The sequence below is a fragment of the Aethina tumida genome, chromosome 1 (genome assembly GCF_024364675.1).
Source record: "Aethina tumida isolate Nest 87 chromosome 1, icAetTumi1.1, whole genome shotgun sequence".
Taxonomy (NCBI): Eukaryota; Metazoa; Arthropoda; class Insecta; order Coleoptera; family Nitidulidae; genus Aethina; species Aethina tumida.
In genome coordinates this window covers 38998101-39016156 of record NC_065435.1, presented here as the reverse complement: position 1 = coordinate 39016156, position 18056 = coordinate 38998101, and the positions used below count along the sequence as shown (strand labels likewise).

At 31.2% G+C, this 18056-nt stretch overlaps 1 protein-coding gene across 2 annotated transcripts in view; it reads left to right on the top strand.

The window, feature by feature from the left end:
• Positions 1-14422, top strand: part of LOC109608276 (uncharacterized) — a 251484-nt gene extending 237062 nt beyond the window's left edge. Inside the window, exons 5-8 of one of the 2 annotated variants that reach the window (XM_020024700.2) lie at positions 1129-1262; positions 9360-9606; positions 11754-11870; positions 12899-14422. In XM_020024700.2, coding sequence (XP_019880259.1) covers positions 1129-1262; positions 9360-9606; positions 11754-11854 — 482 coding nt within the window. In that variant the 3' untranslated portion in view covers positions 11855-11870; positions 12899-14422. Of the gene's footprint in view, positions 1-1128; positions 1263-9359; positions 9607-11753 lie in introns of both variants that reach the window. The other variant, XM_049961713.1, reaches the window with a different exon arrangement.
• Positions 14423-18056: the final 3634 nt, after the last annotated feature.

The window sequence follows — 18056 nt, the reverse complement described above, 5'->3', positions numbered from 1 at the left end:
TTTGATGCATATAATTATTTTATATAAAGATGATCAATAACTCATACTTTGTTCTGGATCATGTAAACCATTCTTCTAACTAAATAATTTTTTTTTGTAAATTATTTTTCAAACATAATTATAGTGTCGTTTAAAATATAAGTTCTTATTTATGTGTGGCACTATCTAACAATACTCTTCATAATAAGAATTTATTCTTTGTAAGATTTATATTATATTATTAAATAACTCACTTTCAGGGGGAAGAAAGAAGCATCTCCAAAATTGATTGAATTAACAATACTCAAACTAATTTAAGATTGTCACAGTTGATTAATTTGTAAATTTACAATATTATTAATGTCGTTTTGACCTACCACAAGCTTCGATGCATATAATTATTTTATATAAAGATTATCAATAACTCATACTTTGTTCTGGATCATTTTGGATTATGTACTTAAGTCGAAAATTTACGTGTAAATTATGCAACGTATTAAAATTGACCTGTTTCGATCCAGTTTATCGATAGTTGAATCACTTGGGTATTAAGAAGACTAAGAAGGTTTATAAGGGTTACCGTGCGATTAACCTCTTAAATATTCAACTATGGTTGTGTATACACTTTAATAATTAATAATGTTACAAACCTGTTTGTTTAATACTCATTAAGAAGACATGACATAACACCACTTAAGGTTTATTGTTACTTTTATGCTTAGACAAAGTGTATTATAATAATTGATACGTTATTTTTGTTCAAATTTGATAATAAAAGGAATGTTTGTTTCTTTTGTAATTCGAATTTGAATTCGAATTCGAATAATGGTTTGATAATAAAATTAAACTGTTGACAATTAGGACAGTAGTCGAATTAGAATATCAGAAATTGACTATCCCAATTTGATAATGTTTGTTTAGAGTATGTAACGGATAGGCTCATTGAAACCATCATACTAGCAACACTGTTAGCCAACATCTGCTACAATCGAACCAGAATTTAACACTCGAACTACCCGCTCCCGTCCGAGTATTAGCAACAAACCCTGCGTTATAATTGAAAATTACATTATTGACGTGATTGACCGCAAACAAAAGTGATCAAAGGAGTTTCAGTCACAATTAAAATTGATGACGTTTCCGTTGCAGGTATTCCCGACGAAGGACCGGTTTTGAGGACGGAGGTGCAAAAGGTGGCACCCGGAGCGGAAATCAGGGCCAACTGCACCACCGCCGGCTCCTACCCAAGCATGAACGTCACATGGTTTATTAACGACAAAGAGGTGAGTTAATCGAAACTTGATCGAATAAGTCGGTTCGTAAAACATTATAATTATAATGTGATTTCTGATCGTGATGTTTAATCGATTTGGCAATTTGTTTGGAAATAATTGGATGTAAAATAGCGGAACGTAAAACGCAAGTGTTGATTTTTAGTCGCATGGTAGGTGGCATGCCGGTAATCCGGGGCCCTTAATTTCATTAATTACTGAAAGAGGCACGTTGCGGCTAAAGTGGCTCTGATTAATTAGTGTAAGCTATGCGCCGCCGCCAACGTGTGCCCTTTGTCACTCAGTGACACCGCGTCCAAATTATACTCCAATTACTATTCATACCGTAATAATTAGTCCCAATAAATTCACACAGACAGTGAAACAGTGGCCGCAAACCGTTCCGTTGGCCACGGTCAATCGCAGATCTTCCGCAGAAATTCTATAACAATTTAAGTGACCCGAATCATTTATGTCATGTGGAAATTCAGTTGTGCTTCTAATCTCACTAATTAGATTTCACACTAGAAAACGGCGGACAACATCTAACAAGAGATTGCCACATTTGCACGTGTATTTGCATAACAATAAGCGCAGATAGAACTGTGCGGATTCTGGTATCCCCTATTTCCTTTTTGGATTTCGAAAGTGAAAATGAAATTGATTCGCAGTAATCCTTCACGAGGTAAGGATCCGACGGCTTACCGTTTCCTATACAAAATTGAATTTACTCTGGCATAAGCAACAGTGCCTACGTACTAGACGGCACCTTTGAAGCCCGATACGTGCCCCCTCAACATATTGAAATATATCTTTGCAACTTTTCCGCATATTACGTCGCTTTATGCCGAAAAGCAAAGATAAATGCTCCAATGGGGGTCGACGGTTTCCAATCGATACCTTTCTCTTATATTCACGGCGTCGCTCTATAATTTTGCAATATTCGACTGCCGTTCCAAACACCACTATTTTTTGTTTTTTGTTTTTTGTTTTTAGTTTTTAGTTTTTAGTTTTTTTTTGTTGCCACCGTTTTGTAAATATACGCGGATTAATTTCAAACCGGGGTTAAAATTTTGCTTTATTACACATCGAATGCAAACTGACTGAACGCAGGAAAAATAATTTTTTGCTCAAAATCACGAACTAATCTGCCATGTGATTTTCCCTCATAATTTAAAATGTTGTACTGTACCGGGTTTAAGAGTAAAAGTAAATTGTTTAAAAAATCAGAATACCACTAATATGTTAACAAAGAACACTTTAAAAAACAGTGTAATCTCCTGTATATATTAATTAAAACTTCATCAAGTATCAAGCCAGTAATCAGACAATTCCTTGGCAAATTAGTAAAATTAAAAAAAACAGTATCGGTGCATCCACCATTTTTAAAACCAACAGCGCATTCACCATTTTTTAAAACCGCGTGCGCATTCACCATTTTTAACAATTAGGTGCATTCGCCATTTTTAAATATGTTACTCGTTAAGGCCTGCTCCTCTAAATTTTGGGACTAGTGGTTCCAGTGTAAATTTGTCTTTGCAGTCTGGTGAACGCTACACCACCACATCCAAGTAATGTCATGATTTTGCAACATTAAATTTATAAATCTCACAGAGTGAGGTTGGGCATTGTTCCCTACTCTAAATTCTTCAGTAAATGGAATAATAATTGGTTGAATATCGCTGAGCACTCATAGTTTGTTAGTTTAATATGAGCAACTCTGTGCGTGTCTCTAAATAAATATATTTTCAAAATAAACTTTAACAAACAGTGTAATCTACTGCATATATCAATTAAAACTGCAACAACAACAGTACGCTTTCAAGTCAGTATCTTCAAATTCCTTAGGAAATTAATAAAACAAAATAAATTTAAAAAAAAAACAGAAGATTACTCGCTTCATATCTAATCAGTAGTTAATCGGTTTCCCCTTGCTCCAAGAAAAGCTCTCACATTTCTTATCATACACATTTTCAACATGCGCATTCACTATTTTTAACAATTACGTGCATCCGCCATTTTTAAATATCTTACTTGTTGCCTGCTCCTCTAAATTTTGGAACTAGTAGTTTTAGTGTAAATTTGCAGTCTGGTGGATACTACAGCACTATATCCGAGTAATGTCATGATTTTACGATTACTATACTAGTGAAAACAACAGAATAAAATAAGAACACTCATATAAAAATAATTGTTTTTCATATAATGAACTCTAATCATTATTATAAACTTTATTTCTGACTATAATGATTAAATCAGTATAAAGTAATATAATTCAAATGTGTTTTAGAGAGTTTAAACATTATTTTAACTTCTGTATCTTATCATTTCAAGAGTTAAATCATAAAAAGAAATCGATTTTTGAGCAAAAATTAATTTTTAAGCTCATATTTACATCGATAATTGAATGAGGAATTCAAAAAAAATAGTTTCATAATTTTATCGTCATCGTAACATGATTAAAAATCAAAATTAAGAAAACATCCTCGCTTTTTTAACGTTCTTATGAACAGATATAGCTCTTATTTTTTTTTTCCTAGAAGCTATTATCATGCTCCAAGACATATCCGGTATTAATCGATTCTCAAGGTGCTGAGAATAACAATTTTTACTGATTTTCAGTATTTTTTAACTTATCCAGAAACGGTAACAGATAAAGATCTGAGACTTGCAGTATCGAAGTGTCTTATGAGTACCAACATTTCCTGATATTATGAGCCCGATACCTTTCTGGGACCGATTCGATATTCTTATCGTCCTATGGCCTTTATTAATCTCACACAGTGGGATCGGGTATTGTCCTCTACTCCAAATTCTTGAGTAAAGAAATAAATAATGAGTTACTTGTTGTTTTCAATACTTTTAACTTAAACTACCAACCAAAGAAGGAATATTTCAACTTCAAAATATGATATTGAAAGATACTCAGAAATCTGGGGTCATCAAACATACTTGAGAGCATTGCCATAAATGTGAATGAGATAAGACAAAGATAGTGGGGCAAGAAGAATATTGGTATAAAAGGAAATTTTTGAAACAGCTTTCTTACAGGAAAATTCATGTTGTTTCAGTCAACAAATAACAACGATCTGATCCTAACTAACTGTATGAAGTTTAAAACAAAGAAAAACTTAGATCTGCTCCTTCATTACTTAGTTTAATAACGATTAAAGACATTAATCCCATAATAGTCCCAACAATAAAACATATAAAGACAATGGAAGTCCTAAATAAACATTATCCCCAATCCTCAACTTTGTATAAAAATTTAAAACAAAAGAGAAGATTCCTCTGAATAGTCCGAATGATTTCCAACTTGAGAGTCAACAATAAATTAATCAATAAGTTAATTTAAGCATCATATATTTGATGGAATGGAACTTTAATAGAGTCATATGATATGTCTTCCTTCATGAGATGTACAGTATACACAGGATACAGTGAAACGTACAAGTGCTTATGTCATAGTTTGGGATTACAAGTTTTCAGTTGATGTTAATCCTTCTATGGAATAATAATTTTTACTAAACAATTTTATAGAAACTTCTTACTTGGGATGGATTATTTTATTCATTATGTGGAAGTGATTTAACATGGTCAAATAACATTAAGCAGTGTTAATTAAAGCAGAAGGTAGTGAAAACTTAGATTTTAGAATAGACGGAGTGGACGAAAGTCGAACGGAACACAGAACACGGAACACGGAACACGGAACGTCCCATCGTATCAAATACATCTTGTCGTCGAATAAGTTTCAATTAAAACCTGTATAATTAAAAAGTTTTCGAGGAATATCCGCACAGAAACGAGATGAGTTAGTGCTCGACGTAATGAAATTGTAAACTTTTAAGTAGCTCCATATCTTACGCTAATTTGACTTTTCAACTAGTCCGCTGCGTTTTTCAATTCGATACACGCCACCGACTTTTATATTTCATGTTTTTATGTCATTCCCTTCCGCCACCGTCTCTTTGCCCCTTTTATCCGCATTCTTCCGTTCATTGCGAAAATGGGACACCAAAATGCATTCACCTCTCCAGCGCATCCACCCAAAAGATTGTTTTGCATTTAGGTGAAACTTATATGAAATGCGATATTCGTCCTGAAAATGTAATCCCACTCGAAGCTGAAATGCACAGACGTCATACAAAAGCTTAGTGCACAAATATTTAAAGAGAAATGCTGACTAGAATGTAGATTGCAACTTTTCCACTGTACATGACAAGGAAAAAGATTAATGCCATGTAAAACATTAACACGGAGGCGACTTTTTAAAGAATTACAAGATTAAAAATTTAACTAGGACGCTTTTCAACACCGTCACAACACAGTCACTAAGCTCCTCTTATCCTGAAAGGATATTAGAGACACGTTAACGAAGTGACAAAGTATAAAAGCAAATTGGCTCGCTCATTTATTCTATAATATTGCCTTTTATTTTTATTTTATTTTTCTTTCTTTTATTCTTTCCAGTTTAAGTTGAACATTTCTGCAAATTATCAATCAATAAAATCCGAACACCTACAAGGTTTTCAATGAATATATTTTTTTTTTTTAATTTTGAGACATTGATGGTTTAACTAAAATATCTGTAAAGACACCAATTTTGATGCTGGAAAGTTCATTTTTGACACACACGTTAATCAAGTCTTCCTTATAAGAAATCATTATTACTACTCCCAAATTTTGTACAGGGTGTTCATTATTTACGTTTTACTGCTGCTTAATATGATTGCCAAAAGAAAATATTTTAGAACCAACTGCGAAACAAAAATTGAAACAAACAAAGCGAAAATTAAAAAGAAGATTAACAGAATGATGTACAAATATAACTCACACATTTTAGCGACGTAATTTCATTATGTCTTAGTGTTCCATTTATGTTTGAGAATCCTTTAAACTTTAAGTGTATAAAATTTATTGTTGTATTTTGAAACATACCCACACTGTTAATTTTCATTTCAAAGAAAGTCACATAATTAAAACGAACACGGCCGAAAGTAAACAAATACATTATTGTTGATGTGTTAAAGCTTTGTTGATCTTAAGGTGGAACAACTTTACACCTGGCAAACGACAAAGGGAGCACCTCAGGCTAAAACTAAATTAATTCTAACTTTACAATGTGTAAATGACATTTCAACGGTAATATAACAGTTAATAATGCCCATTCTGATGAAATTTGTTTAACTTGAACGCATGTTAATCTTTGAAGCCAATTCGAAACTTAAACGTAAATTTCCAAATTTTAGCATTGTTTGCGTAATATAAATAATGAATGTTTAACCGTGAATTTATATAGATTATTTGCACGAATGAATCTAATTAGTTCGAGTATGGTAACAACAAAGTCGTGTTCGAAATATTCGCGGCAATATTCGGTGATTTGTGTCGAAATCAGGCAAATAGCACATCGCCGATCAATTGTTAAACCGCCGCCGACAAAGCAAGAATCTAAATAATCCAAAACAGGATGTCTAAATTACTCTGTATCAGATTCGATGAACTAGTTAACGCCGATGCATATCAATGATTGTTTAAATGCGATTAGTTTAAAACGGATTCCGTTGCATTTAGATTTACAATTAAATTCGTTCGTCAAAAACATTCGATTAAATAAATGTTGTCAAAGAAATTGCAAATAAAAACTACACTGATGCCACAGCCATTTTGCCTACTATGTTCCACTGTAATGTTCCTAGAAATGAAGCATTTTTGAGTATTATTGGAGACATAATAGACCGATTGGGGTAAACAAACATTCAAATTAAAGAGAGACGAATGTCCAACAACTTTATGTACATACAGTATAAAATTTAATGTTCAGCGAACATAATTGAAGTGGACAAAGAAATGATAATCAGAGGTCATCTGGAAAAAAGGGGATGTTCCTATCAGAGATTACATTTATATTTGGGTATCACAATGCTTTCAGCGCGTACCAATTTATTCAAATTAAGTGGCAAAGGCAGCATAATTGTGCGATAAATTCGGGGCATTAACGGGTGGTCAGACTGATAAACCTTATGGGTAAGATGGGCTGGTAGACCGGCTAATTGATAGGTACCCTTATCAAAGTTCCTCTCTCTCGCATTCACCAGCCACCGATATCCCGAACCTCGACGCCATCGCCCACCAATACGTGTTCGAACTTGCACACCCCCAAACTATATGATAAATATTAAGTTTGAGTTATGGTCTTGTTCCACTTTACAATTATATCTAAAATATACGGGCCTCGTTACAACGATTTATATAACTTTAAATAAAGGGTGCACTACGTACTTAATGGTGTTATATTAATTTAAAGACCATTAAATTTAGTTTTTCCTAATGTTCATTTAAAAATACATTCATATATCTTTTAAAAAATATTGCCTTTTGACAGTTTTATCTTAAAAATCCTCTTTTCCTGAAGTATTAATTATATTTATGAATGCCAATAACATAAATTACTTTTCCATATACATATGATGGTCTGGTTTTAAATTTTAAATAACTAATACTCTAGAATACTCTTTTGTTTTAATATTCATAAAGCCTTTCACTCCCAACTTCAAATGTATTTTATTGATGTATATTTATTGGCCTTCAATACTATGCTCATGTATTTATTTTGTACTTTTTGAAATTGATTTGATTCATTCAAGAGAATTTGTTTACGAAACTGTTATTAGACGTACTTTTAAATGAGTACATGAATGTTATGTAAAAAAATTTAATGGAATTATTTAAACGTTTCATTGCGGATTTATTTTTTTAAAAATGTAAAATAAAATATTCTTCAAAATTAGTTTAATCAATTTACACAGTGTTTGACCGATCTTCTTCTATAAAATACCTCTGATTTTAAACCATTTTAAACGTCATTAAGTCTTATAAACTAACTTTTCTAAATCTTTTTCTAATAGTTGTGGACTTACTTGTCCTCAGATTTTAACAGACAAGAAAGCTGAAAAGTTGAACAAACTTTTTCTACGATTATTAATGAATAATGGTTATTGTTTGTAATTTTGGCGAATGCGAATATGACACCCACCACTTTTACAGATGCTACATTAAAAAAAAAGGTGGATGCGCTTGAGGTGCATTCGCCATTTTTTGTATTATTTTTACGATTTATTAACGAAAAACAAAAGCTGATCAAGACTTTTTAATTAAAGTGTGACAAATTTGTTTATTGCTATAGTGAAAATAGCATAGTTTATAAAATGACAATGTGAAACTAATTTGAAATTTAGTTGTTAATTTGTTGTTCTCTATTAAATAGATGGCAATAAGGTTAATGTGGTCGAGACTCCAATAAAAGTTTGCCGAAGTTTAATATAAGTTTGTTTTATGTGTCAGTGCACAAGGGACAAAAGATAATTTCAATTTAACATGTAATATAATATATTTCTATATTTAATATAAAATATAGTCGCAGAGGGATATTCCAGAAATATTTGTAATCAATTATGTAGGTAAAGGAAATTACCCGAACGATTGGTTCGAAATAGAGTCGAGATCATTTTTCAAATAAGTCGTAAGTCAGTGGCGACAGGCGAGTATTGAAAATGCAAATCCAGGTGACGGCGCGCAGCCCTATGAAATTCAAAATACATTATCAATTGGCGTAAGCGACCATATCACTTACATTCTGTCGCATAATACCCCATCATTTATTGAATATCCCGGCTGATAGATGTCTGGAATACGGGCTGTCAGTGGGCCGCAGGAGGCGCATAACGGCGGCGAAGACCTCTGTTAAGTGCTGATAAGACTGGAGCGGAGTTGACAGGGGGCTTACAACGTGTCGATGGCTCGGTGTCACTCTGTTTCCAAGTCGGCCCCGCCACGAAACGGCGAGCGGCGCAGACCCCGGCCTCCCGGCCTCCCGGCCTCCCGTTCGCCCGGTCTGCCGCAGGCATCATTCATTACAAGATGCGAAGATACGCCCCCAGAATCCCCTTGGCAGACACTCAAAATTCCGACATTTATTTTACTAAAGCACGCTCAAAAATTCCTCCGCACTGATGCCTTCATTATTTCCGGATTCAATTTACTCCCGGCCCACCCCAAATCCGAACGATACGTCCGATAAATTCAACGTTAACGCATCTCTTTCAGATATCACCGAAATACAAGTACGACGTCCAGAACTCGATCATCCGCTACGACGCCCTTCCCGGCTTGGAGACCGTCCGCAGTTCCATTTCGATCAGGGAGGCACCGGACTTGTTCAAGGGCGGCAAGATGCGTCTCAAGTGCACCACCACCATGTACTCGCTCTACGCCGCCTCCAAGGAGGCCGAAATCCAAGAGGACGCACCACGACTCGCCCTGATCATGGAGCCGACCGCCCACACCAATCAAGGTAAATTAATAAGCCGCCTGTTTAAATCGGACGGTCGAAAACCGACGAATCATTTGAAGCGGGAGAAAGAATCGCAGTAATTAGACTGAACTGCTAGAGATAAGTGTTCGTAACAATTAGCTGTAGCAAAAATTAACTACCAGAATTTCTGTTTAATGGGGTAGTTTTATTTCAGAGTTGAAAATATTTCCTAGTTGCTGATGCTAAAGTATCGTAAAATAACCGTTACAATTAATTAATCATTTATATTTTTACTGTTCGTTGTTGGTTTTTAATGAAAATTTACCCAGATGAATGTTTCTTCTATTAAAAGGAACTTATAGAACATAAATTTAGGTTTATTTTTCATTTTTTTTTACAAAATCAACTTTAAATTTTATCAACAGCTGAAAATCATAAATCATAAAATAGAAACTTTGCAACAAAATAGGAATCAAAAATAAATATTTGAAATCTAAAATACAAATAATAAGAATTATAAAAAATTCTAATCTATAATGAATTGAGAAATACTTAAATGATTTGCCCCTAATGAATTTACACCTTTAATTCTATTTCTTTGCTATTTTCTTTATATAGATGAATATATAGTTGAATTGGATGGATTTTCATAATTTAACATCTAACATTTTTAATTTTTAAAAATCATTTTTAATTTTTTTTAAGTTTAAATTTCAGATTTTAATTTAATTAATTTAATTTTTAAGCTTAATTTTTTAATGTTCCTAAATTTACATGCAACATAACATATTAATTTTGAATGGCGAATGCGCCACATGATACCACCATGTTTTTTAAATATATAGTCTAAATAAATATTTATGCTATTTTCTAAACCATTAAAAAATTAGAATTTTTCAAAAATACAACTTTTCGAGTGAAACTTAAATTTTGTTTTCTATTAATTTTTCAATTAGTTATTTATTTTTCGTTGTTGATTTTTAATAAAAAATTAGCCAGACGAATGTTTCTTCTATTAAGAGACTAATAAAATTAAATAATTTACATAATCAATTTTAAGTTTTATCAACAACTGAAAATCATAAATCATGAAATCTAAAATACAAATAATAATAAGTTTAAATTTCAGATTTTAATTTAATTGATTTAATTTTTAAGCTTAATTTTTTAATGTTCCTAAATTTACATGCAACATAACATATTAATTTTGAATGGCGAATGCGCCACATGATACCACCATGTTTTTTAAATATATAGTCTAAATAAATATTTATGCTATTTTCTAAACCATTAAAAAATTAGAATTTTTCAAAAATACAACTTTTCGAGTGAAACTTAAATTTTGTTTTCTATTAATTTTTCAATTAGTTATTTATTTTTCGTTGTTGATTTTTAATAAAAAATTAGCCAGACGAATGTTTCTTCTATTAAAAGACTAATAAAATTAAATAATTTACATAATCAATTTTAAGTTTTATCAACAACTGAAAATCATAAATCATGAAATCTAAAATACAAATAATAAGAATTATAAAAAAATCTGGTCTGTAATCAATTGAGAAATATTTAAATGATTAGCCCTTAAAAAATGTAGACCTTTAACTCTAAGGTATTTTGGTATTTTTTGATAGATACTTAATGTGGATGAACATATTTTTAATTTTTTAAACTTTATTTTTTAAATTTTAGAAGTTTAAATTTAAGATTTTAATGTAATTGGTTTAACTTTTTAGCTTAATTTTTTTTTTAATATTCATAAATTTACATGCAACATGATGTTTTAATTTTGAAAAAATGGCGAAGGTCTTACATGACACCATTTTTATTACCAGCTTATGTTTAAAAAATGGTGAAGGCGCATGAGACGCATTCGCCATTTTTGAAAATTTCTATCTTCTATATGGGACATGCCATACCAAATTGACTACTTCAAAACCCTACTAATTAAGCCACTGTGATAATTTTCAAAACTTTTACTAAATCGTTAAAAATGCCAATTTACAAAGTGAACCATTTTTAATTTTTTTTTAAATTAAACTCAACTCAACTTTTGATTATATATTTGAAAACTTTATACATAACAAATAAAAATTTCAACAAAATCCAATCGGATTCAACAGTGGTTGATTTGGCATGGTATAAAATTCGAAAAACCCTTTTAAAACTTACGAATAATTTTTTTCCAGTATCCAGCAGCGTCTCGAAAAACGTTAAATTCACACCTTTGATCAGCTCGATATTTTACGTCTATCTCTACACATGGGTTAGGAGACTGGTCTGCAACTAAACGTGCTTGGTGCCCGGTGCGTAAAGAACATTGTGATAGTGGTAAATAAGGTAAAAAAATATGGACTGTGCTGAATCAAAAGTGTGATTTAAAGAAAAAAAAAATGTAATTTAAGCAAAACTATAAATGATAAACGTTCGAAAACAGGTAAAATACATGTATGAAATTTGTGTGATTCTGGTTCATTTAAAATTACTATGTGCAATAAATTTAGTGACACATTTAGATTAGGTCATGTTTTAGATTTAAATTTTTGTATAAACTATCGTTTAACGACTTATTAATAGGCAAAACTGTTTATATCTATCTACATATATGATATTCAAATAATTAAACCGCCATTAAATAGGTTTAGATTTTTTTATGTGATAAGAGGATTTATCCGAATGTTAATCTCGAATTGATTTTGCCTATTGTTAAGCGAAATAAATTAAATATACCCACTCGCTGTTATTACATCTCGTACACCTGAATTGCTCAAAACTTTATTCCAATATGTTGTATTTTTATTGGGTTTAGAAATGAATAAAACTGCTATAAAATTTCAGCATGCATATTTGAACTTTGTCAATCGCTACCATTATAATTTTTCCATTTTTATTTGAGTCCAACGAACACATCAACCGCTATATCATAAATTTGTATCAATAATAAATATTTGTGTGAGCATCGCACATTGGCCGGGCAAAACAACAAAATTGTTTTTTAACAATTCATTTTGAATATTTCACTTCCGGCTATATCGGGTGTATAAATAAATTAAAATGCAAATAGAGAGAATCGAACGACAATTTTACTTTAATTATCGATAATCCTAATGCCGTACGAAGGCTTTTTAATTACTAAAAAAACACACATACGATTCCATCGTAAGTTCGTATGCATGCAAAAATTTTATGTCGTACGGATCGAAATCAATTGGGTCAAATATAATGGGTTCGCTGCCAATCCAATCAGTCCGGATTGAATTAACCGTATGTGCTTGTTAGTAAGTTATAAAACCCAGTGCATAAAACAAACGTAAATGAGACGAAACGCTTTCAGGGCGAATCTCTTTATGTCTTGTCGCAATCAAAACTTTACATCCCTTCAAATATGGTTTATTGCATCTGAAAAAGTGTCGCATGGATCCTGTTCATTCGTGTTACGCAACCAATAGTTAGTGATATTAAATAGCCGGTGTTATTTATGCGTATATAACCTGTATGTGTATATTCCGGTCTCCCACAAATAAATACCAAATTAACGCTATACTCCATTCGAACTAAGTGTGGAATATCATAAACAAATTTAGTTGTGTGATCAGCACGTTTAATTTATTATTTTTGGTATTTCTTTAAAATTATGGTAGATAATAACAATTATAAGGTTTATTTTTGTACTAAATTATTGAATCCGAAAAAATGTTTGTCTGAATGTATCATATTTTTAAGTCGGCAGTCTGGTATACTGCGCATGACTACTGTTTACTTTATTCCGTACCTTATGTGAATACACTATAGTTCTGAGTCTGGAGTCGATGGCATTAATTTGTGGGACGCCTTGTGTTTATATTTGACCCCAGCTTGATTGTCCCATTTCCCATGTATGTAAATAAACTTATCATTGCTCATAATCATAATTGTTATTAGATTGAAATGTATATTTAATTTATAATTCTCAAAGATATATGTATTCGAATGAATAACCCTTGACAGAACTTTACTATAGCTGAGTAAAGAAAAATCTTATATTAAGTGTTCGATATTGAATAAAATATGTTTTGTATAAAGGAAAAAAAATGTTAGCTGTTATTGTACATATTAATAGTGAGACTTAAAACTTTAGTGTTGAAAAGAAAACACATTGCATGAAAACCTATTACTGTTTGTACTAAACATGATAACAAACATTGTCTTTAAGATGAATGTTTTTTCGTTTTAGTGTAACAAAAACAATCACTACAATAGATATTGTAAAAAAAACCTACAAGATAATATGTGTCAATATTAAACAAATGTTATGTAATCAAAATTATTCGTTATATAATTTATCACTGTCAATATACATTCAAAAAACAATCAAAATACGTGTATGTGTCTCCTATAAAAGTGATTGTCAACATGTTGTTTCATAAAAAAAGCTAAACTTCGCCAGTTTATTCAAACAATACATCGAATGATTTAATAATTTACGAATAAACCCGACAAAGCACTAAATGATCACAACTGACACCGAATTTATTTTAATTATCAGGAACAGTGTTGTATTAAACAACGTTTGATGTTGATTGCCACCTTGTTTAGTACATTATTAAATGCGCAATAAAATTAACATGTAAAGAGTACGTATAATGTTGCCGTGAATAATTTCCCAGACATACTTTGTGGGGTTTATTTTATTTTTTTTACGTTCGCCGCCATCCTCGACGATATCTTTTACTCTTTCACGACCCTTTCATGTTTACGTTAATATAATTTGACCGTGCAAAAACATCGCAATCATTAAATTTCGCCGGGAATGTTCGGATGCCGTCCATTTATCCAATTTACAAATCGGAAAATAAGTCGAAAGTCTTAATTAGAAACCGTAAAAAATTGGTTTCGTTGTAAATTCGTGGTTTTATGCGGCCATCTAAAAAATTAATCGGTGTTGCGTGCGTCTCACCGAAAATTTATGCCGAATAAAAACAGTTCCGAAAACAAAGGTGTCGCCTTGGGCGGTGTTTAAGGGATTACGTTTTGCCAAATAAAATTTCAGTACTTCCATTTTTGCTGTTGTCGTTGTTGTTGCACACGGAAATAACGGAGTTAGTAAATTTATTAATTAATTCCAGATTGTCCATGTACCAGTGGGCCAAAGGGCCGGGGGGGGGGGGCGTTTTTTCCTCTTTTTCTCGACACGTGTGTGTATCCATCTACGTTTTCTGTAATTAGTTTGAACAACGCCTCATTACTTTTTCACTGGTGTCAAACTATTAAACTGTTTTATGGAATTCATATAAATTTCGATGGCTAATAAAATCCGAATTTATTCTCACTTTTGCCATAAATATTACATTAATCTTTTGCAATCGGATTAACACAGTTTTTTTGTGAGGTTGATTTACGTTCATGCAATCGCTAAACAAGTTTAATGATTGCAATGCACTATTTTAATAATATGATTTTACATGTTTTATTACGTTAAATTATTCTACGTTTCTGTGACATGTAATTATGTACCCAATTATTATTATTATTAATATTATTATTATTATAGTCTATTGATTAATAAAGCATTATACGTTTTGTATGTGTGTGAGTTTTATTTAATGAGCCTATTATATATACTAAACTAAATTAAGTGATTATTTAAATTAACCGTAGAGCAGCACCAAATTATACAAAACTTTAATTAATTTGTTTGGTAAATATTTGCAAAATGCTTAAAATAAGGTTATTCGGTTCGAAACTATTCAACCAAATTTACACACCACAATTGCTTTAATACAAGTAATTTGTTAAATTTGTAAAATGAATTATGTAGGTAATATCCACTCAATTGTTCGTTACTTTTTCCCCTAAAATTTGTATACATATATAATGTATATATGTGTATAAGGTAAGTAAAAATATATAACATATATACAACATATCATTTCACATACATATATAATGTATATTTGTGTATAAGGTAAGTAAAAATATATATAATATATATATATATATATATATATATATATATATATATATATATATATATATATATATATATATATATATATATATATATATATATATATATATATATATATATATATATATATATATATATATATTATTTCAAAGATTTAAATCAGTACAAAAAATATTTTTCAATATTCTATATTTTTTTTTCCTTTTTTTACGTTTTTGTGCAACTATGTACAATACTCTCAATGGTAAAAATGTATTCTTAGTAATATTTATATCAATGAGTAACTTACCTTTATTGCACTCCCAAGAAGAAGGAATAACAATTATATGGAAACATCAAGATCTAAATATTGCTAAAAGATATTCCCAAAAAATGATTTACAATGTTATTAACAAATATGAAACAACACACTCAATTGAAAACGTTGTAACACAAAATTACACAACTTCTTTTACAAACAAAAAATTATTTAATTGAATCACATCAATATCAATGTGTCTAATGGAACCATCAGACGTGGATTGAATGAATAAAAATTGTAAGAACGTATTTCAGTAACGAAATCATTGGTATTAAAAAAGAATATTCGAACAAGACTAAAGTTTGTACAAAAATATATTAATTGTCGTCCCCTCTCTCAAAATTTTAGTAGTGCTGAGAGATCTTAACTTTAAAGTATCTTTATTTTATAACAGGCATAAAATTGTTATTCGTTAGAATCGTAAATGTTTTGAAATTATTAATAATTGATCCATATTTGTTAATATTACAAATAGCTATAAACCACATATATATAGACAATAAAAAGAATATTTTGTCAGCTCAAGGGCCTGAAAACAAGTGGAAATGAAATCTATAAAATCTCTTTCCGTGCCACAATATACCTTAGTTTTGCCATTAAATTTCATGTACAAACTTTTTATGTAGCTTTTACAATAACTGAAAACTGAAAACATATTTTCAATTTTCCAATTCTAATTGACAAAGTTGATTATTTATTTGAAATTTGATTTAATACGTATAAATCCATTTAAAACACATCCAGGATACATTTAATATAAAAAATACGGAGAAACAGATTAGGGGAGCAATAATTTTTAAAAAATGGTAGATGCACTGATTACTGAAAATGGTGAATGCGCATTTGTTTTGAAAATGGCGGATGCGCTTATCTTAAAAATGGTGGATGCACGATATTAAAATAGTTCACTCACACCTGAACCACTGGATCAATCTCAAAACTATATAAATAAAAAATGTAAATGTACATTTATTTTTAATTTGAATGCTTTTTTAACAAAATAGGTCAGTTAGATCTCAAGTTATACTAAAAAATGTCTTAGTTTTGCCATTAAATTTCATGCACGTTTTTAGCTTTTACAATAAACCAGATAGATACAAGTGATTGAAAACTGAAAACATATTTTTAGTTTTTCCATTCCACAGGATGGATCCACCTTGTCGTGGTCCTGGGGCTCAGTACCGCTCCTCAAGCCAGTGGTAGTGGGGAGCTAACGGATCCAACACCTGCAAGTCCAATCCATCCCCAGGAAGATCTCGCATCTTCCTCAGATTGGACTTGTTCTTCCGAACCGAGTCGACAGGGGGCTGGCATCTTTGTCAGTCCCGTCTTCTGGTTTAGCATACCCCGTATATGCAAATATATAATCTTAATAAGAACCAAAAATTTTTATTGGAGAATCGAATGTTGCTGTAACAACCATCTTTGAGTTTATTAAAACTATTTTGTTGAAAAATCATCTCAAAAATATGATAATAAATGAGCTCTTATTTATTAGTTCTCACAATCAGTTACGAAATATTACAATTAGTGTCAACTAGATCTAAAATTTCAATTTTGTTCACTAATGAGACCACTCAGTTAAAACAATATAAAACTTATTTGTTTGCTAAAATAAGATTCATAGATAATGATAATTAATAACAATTAATTAAGTTTATATTCAATTAATTTTTAGTCACTAAATTTGAATGAGAGAAAGACACGAACTGTACGTAGGTTTTGGCACCTTGGAAATAATAACGTAAACACATAAATATTATAATTAAACGGTGAGAATTTTCGAATCAGTACACGAGTCGAAAAATGATAGTGGTAGATATTTCTCCCGTAACACGCTGAATAAATTAGAAGTGGATTTATGTGCCGGCTTTGATGTTTTATTTCACCTTATTACATCCCCGGCAAAATGCAATCCAGATGATGTAGGTAAACCTATAAGAGATTTGCCGTTTGAAACAAAGGAAGGAGACGCCTGTTCAATTTTAAATAAGCTCACAATCAGGAGAATGATCTTCAATAATAAAGTAAGACCGAAAAATTCCTTACTCCATCACACGGTCGACGTATCTTGGGAATTTCATCAGGTTCGGGGGGGAATCTTATGATGTAAATATTGTTCATCATTGCCGAACGGAGTCACCGGCTCCACAGCTCCGGCTCCCATCCGAACCGTACTTTTGTTGTGATGCGATGAATTTCGTTCGAACGGGCCTGTTTTACATACGACTCATGAAACAAATC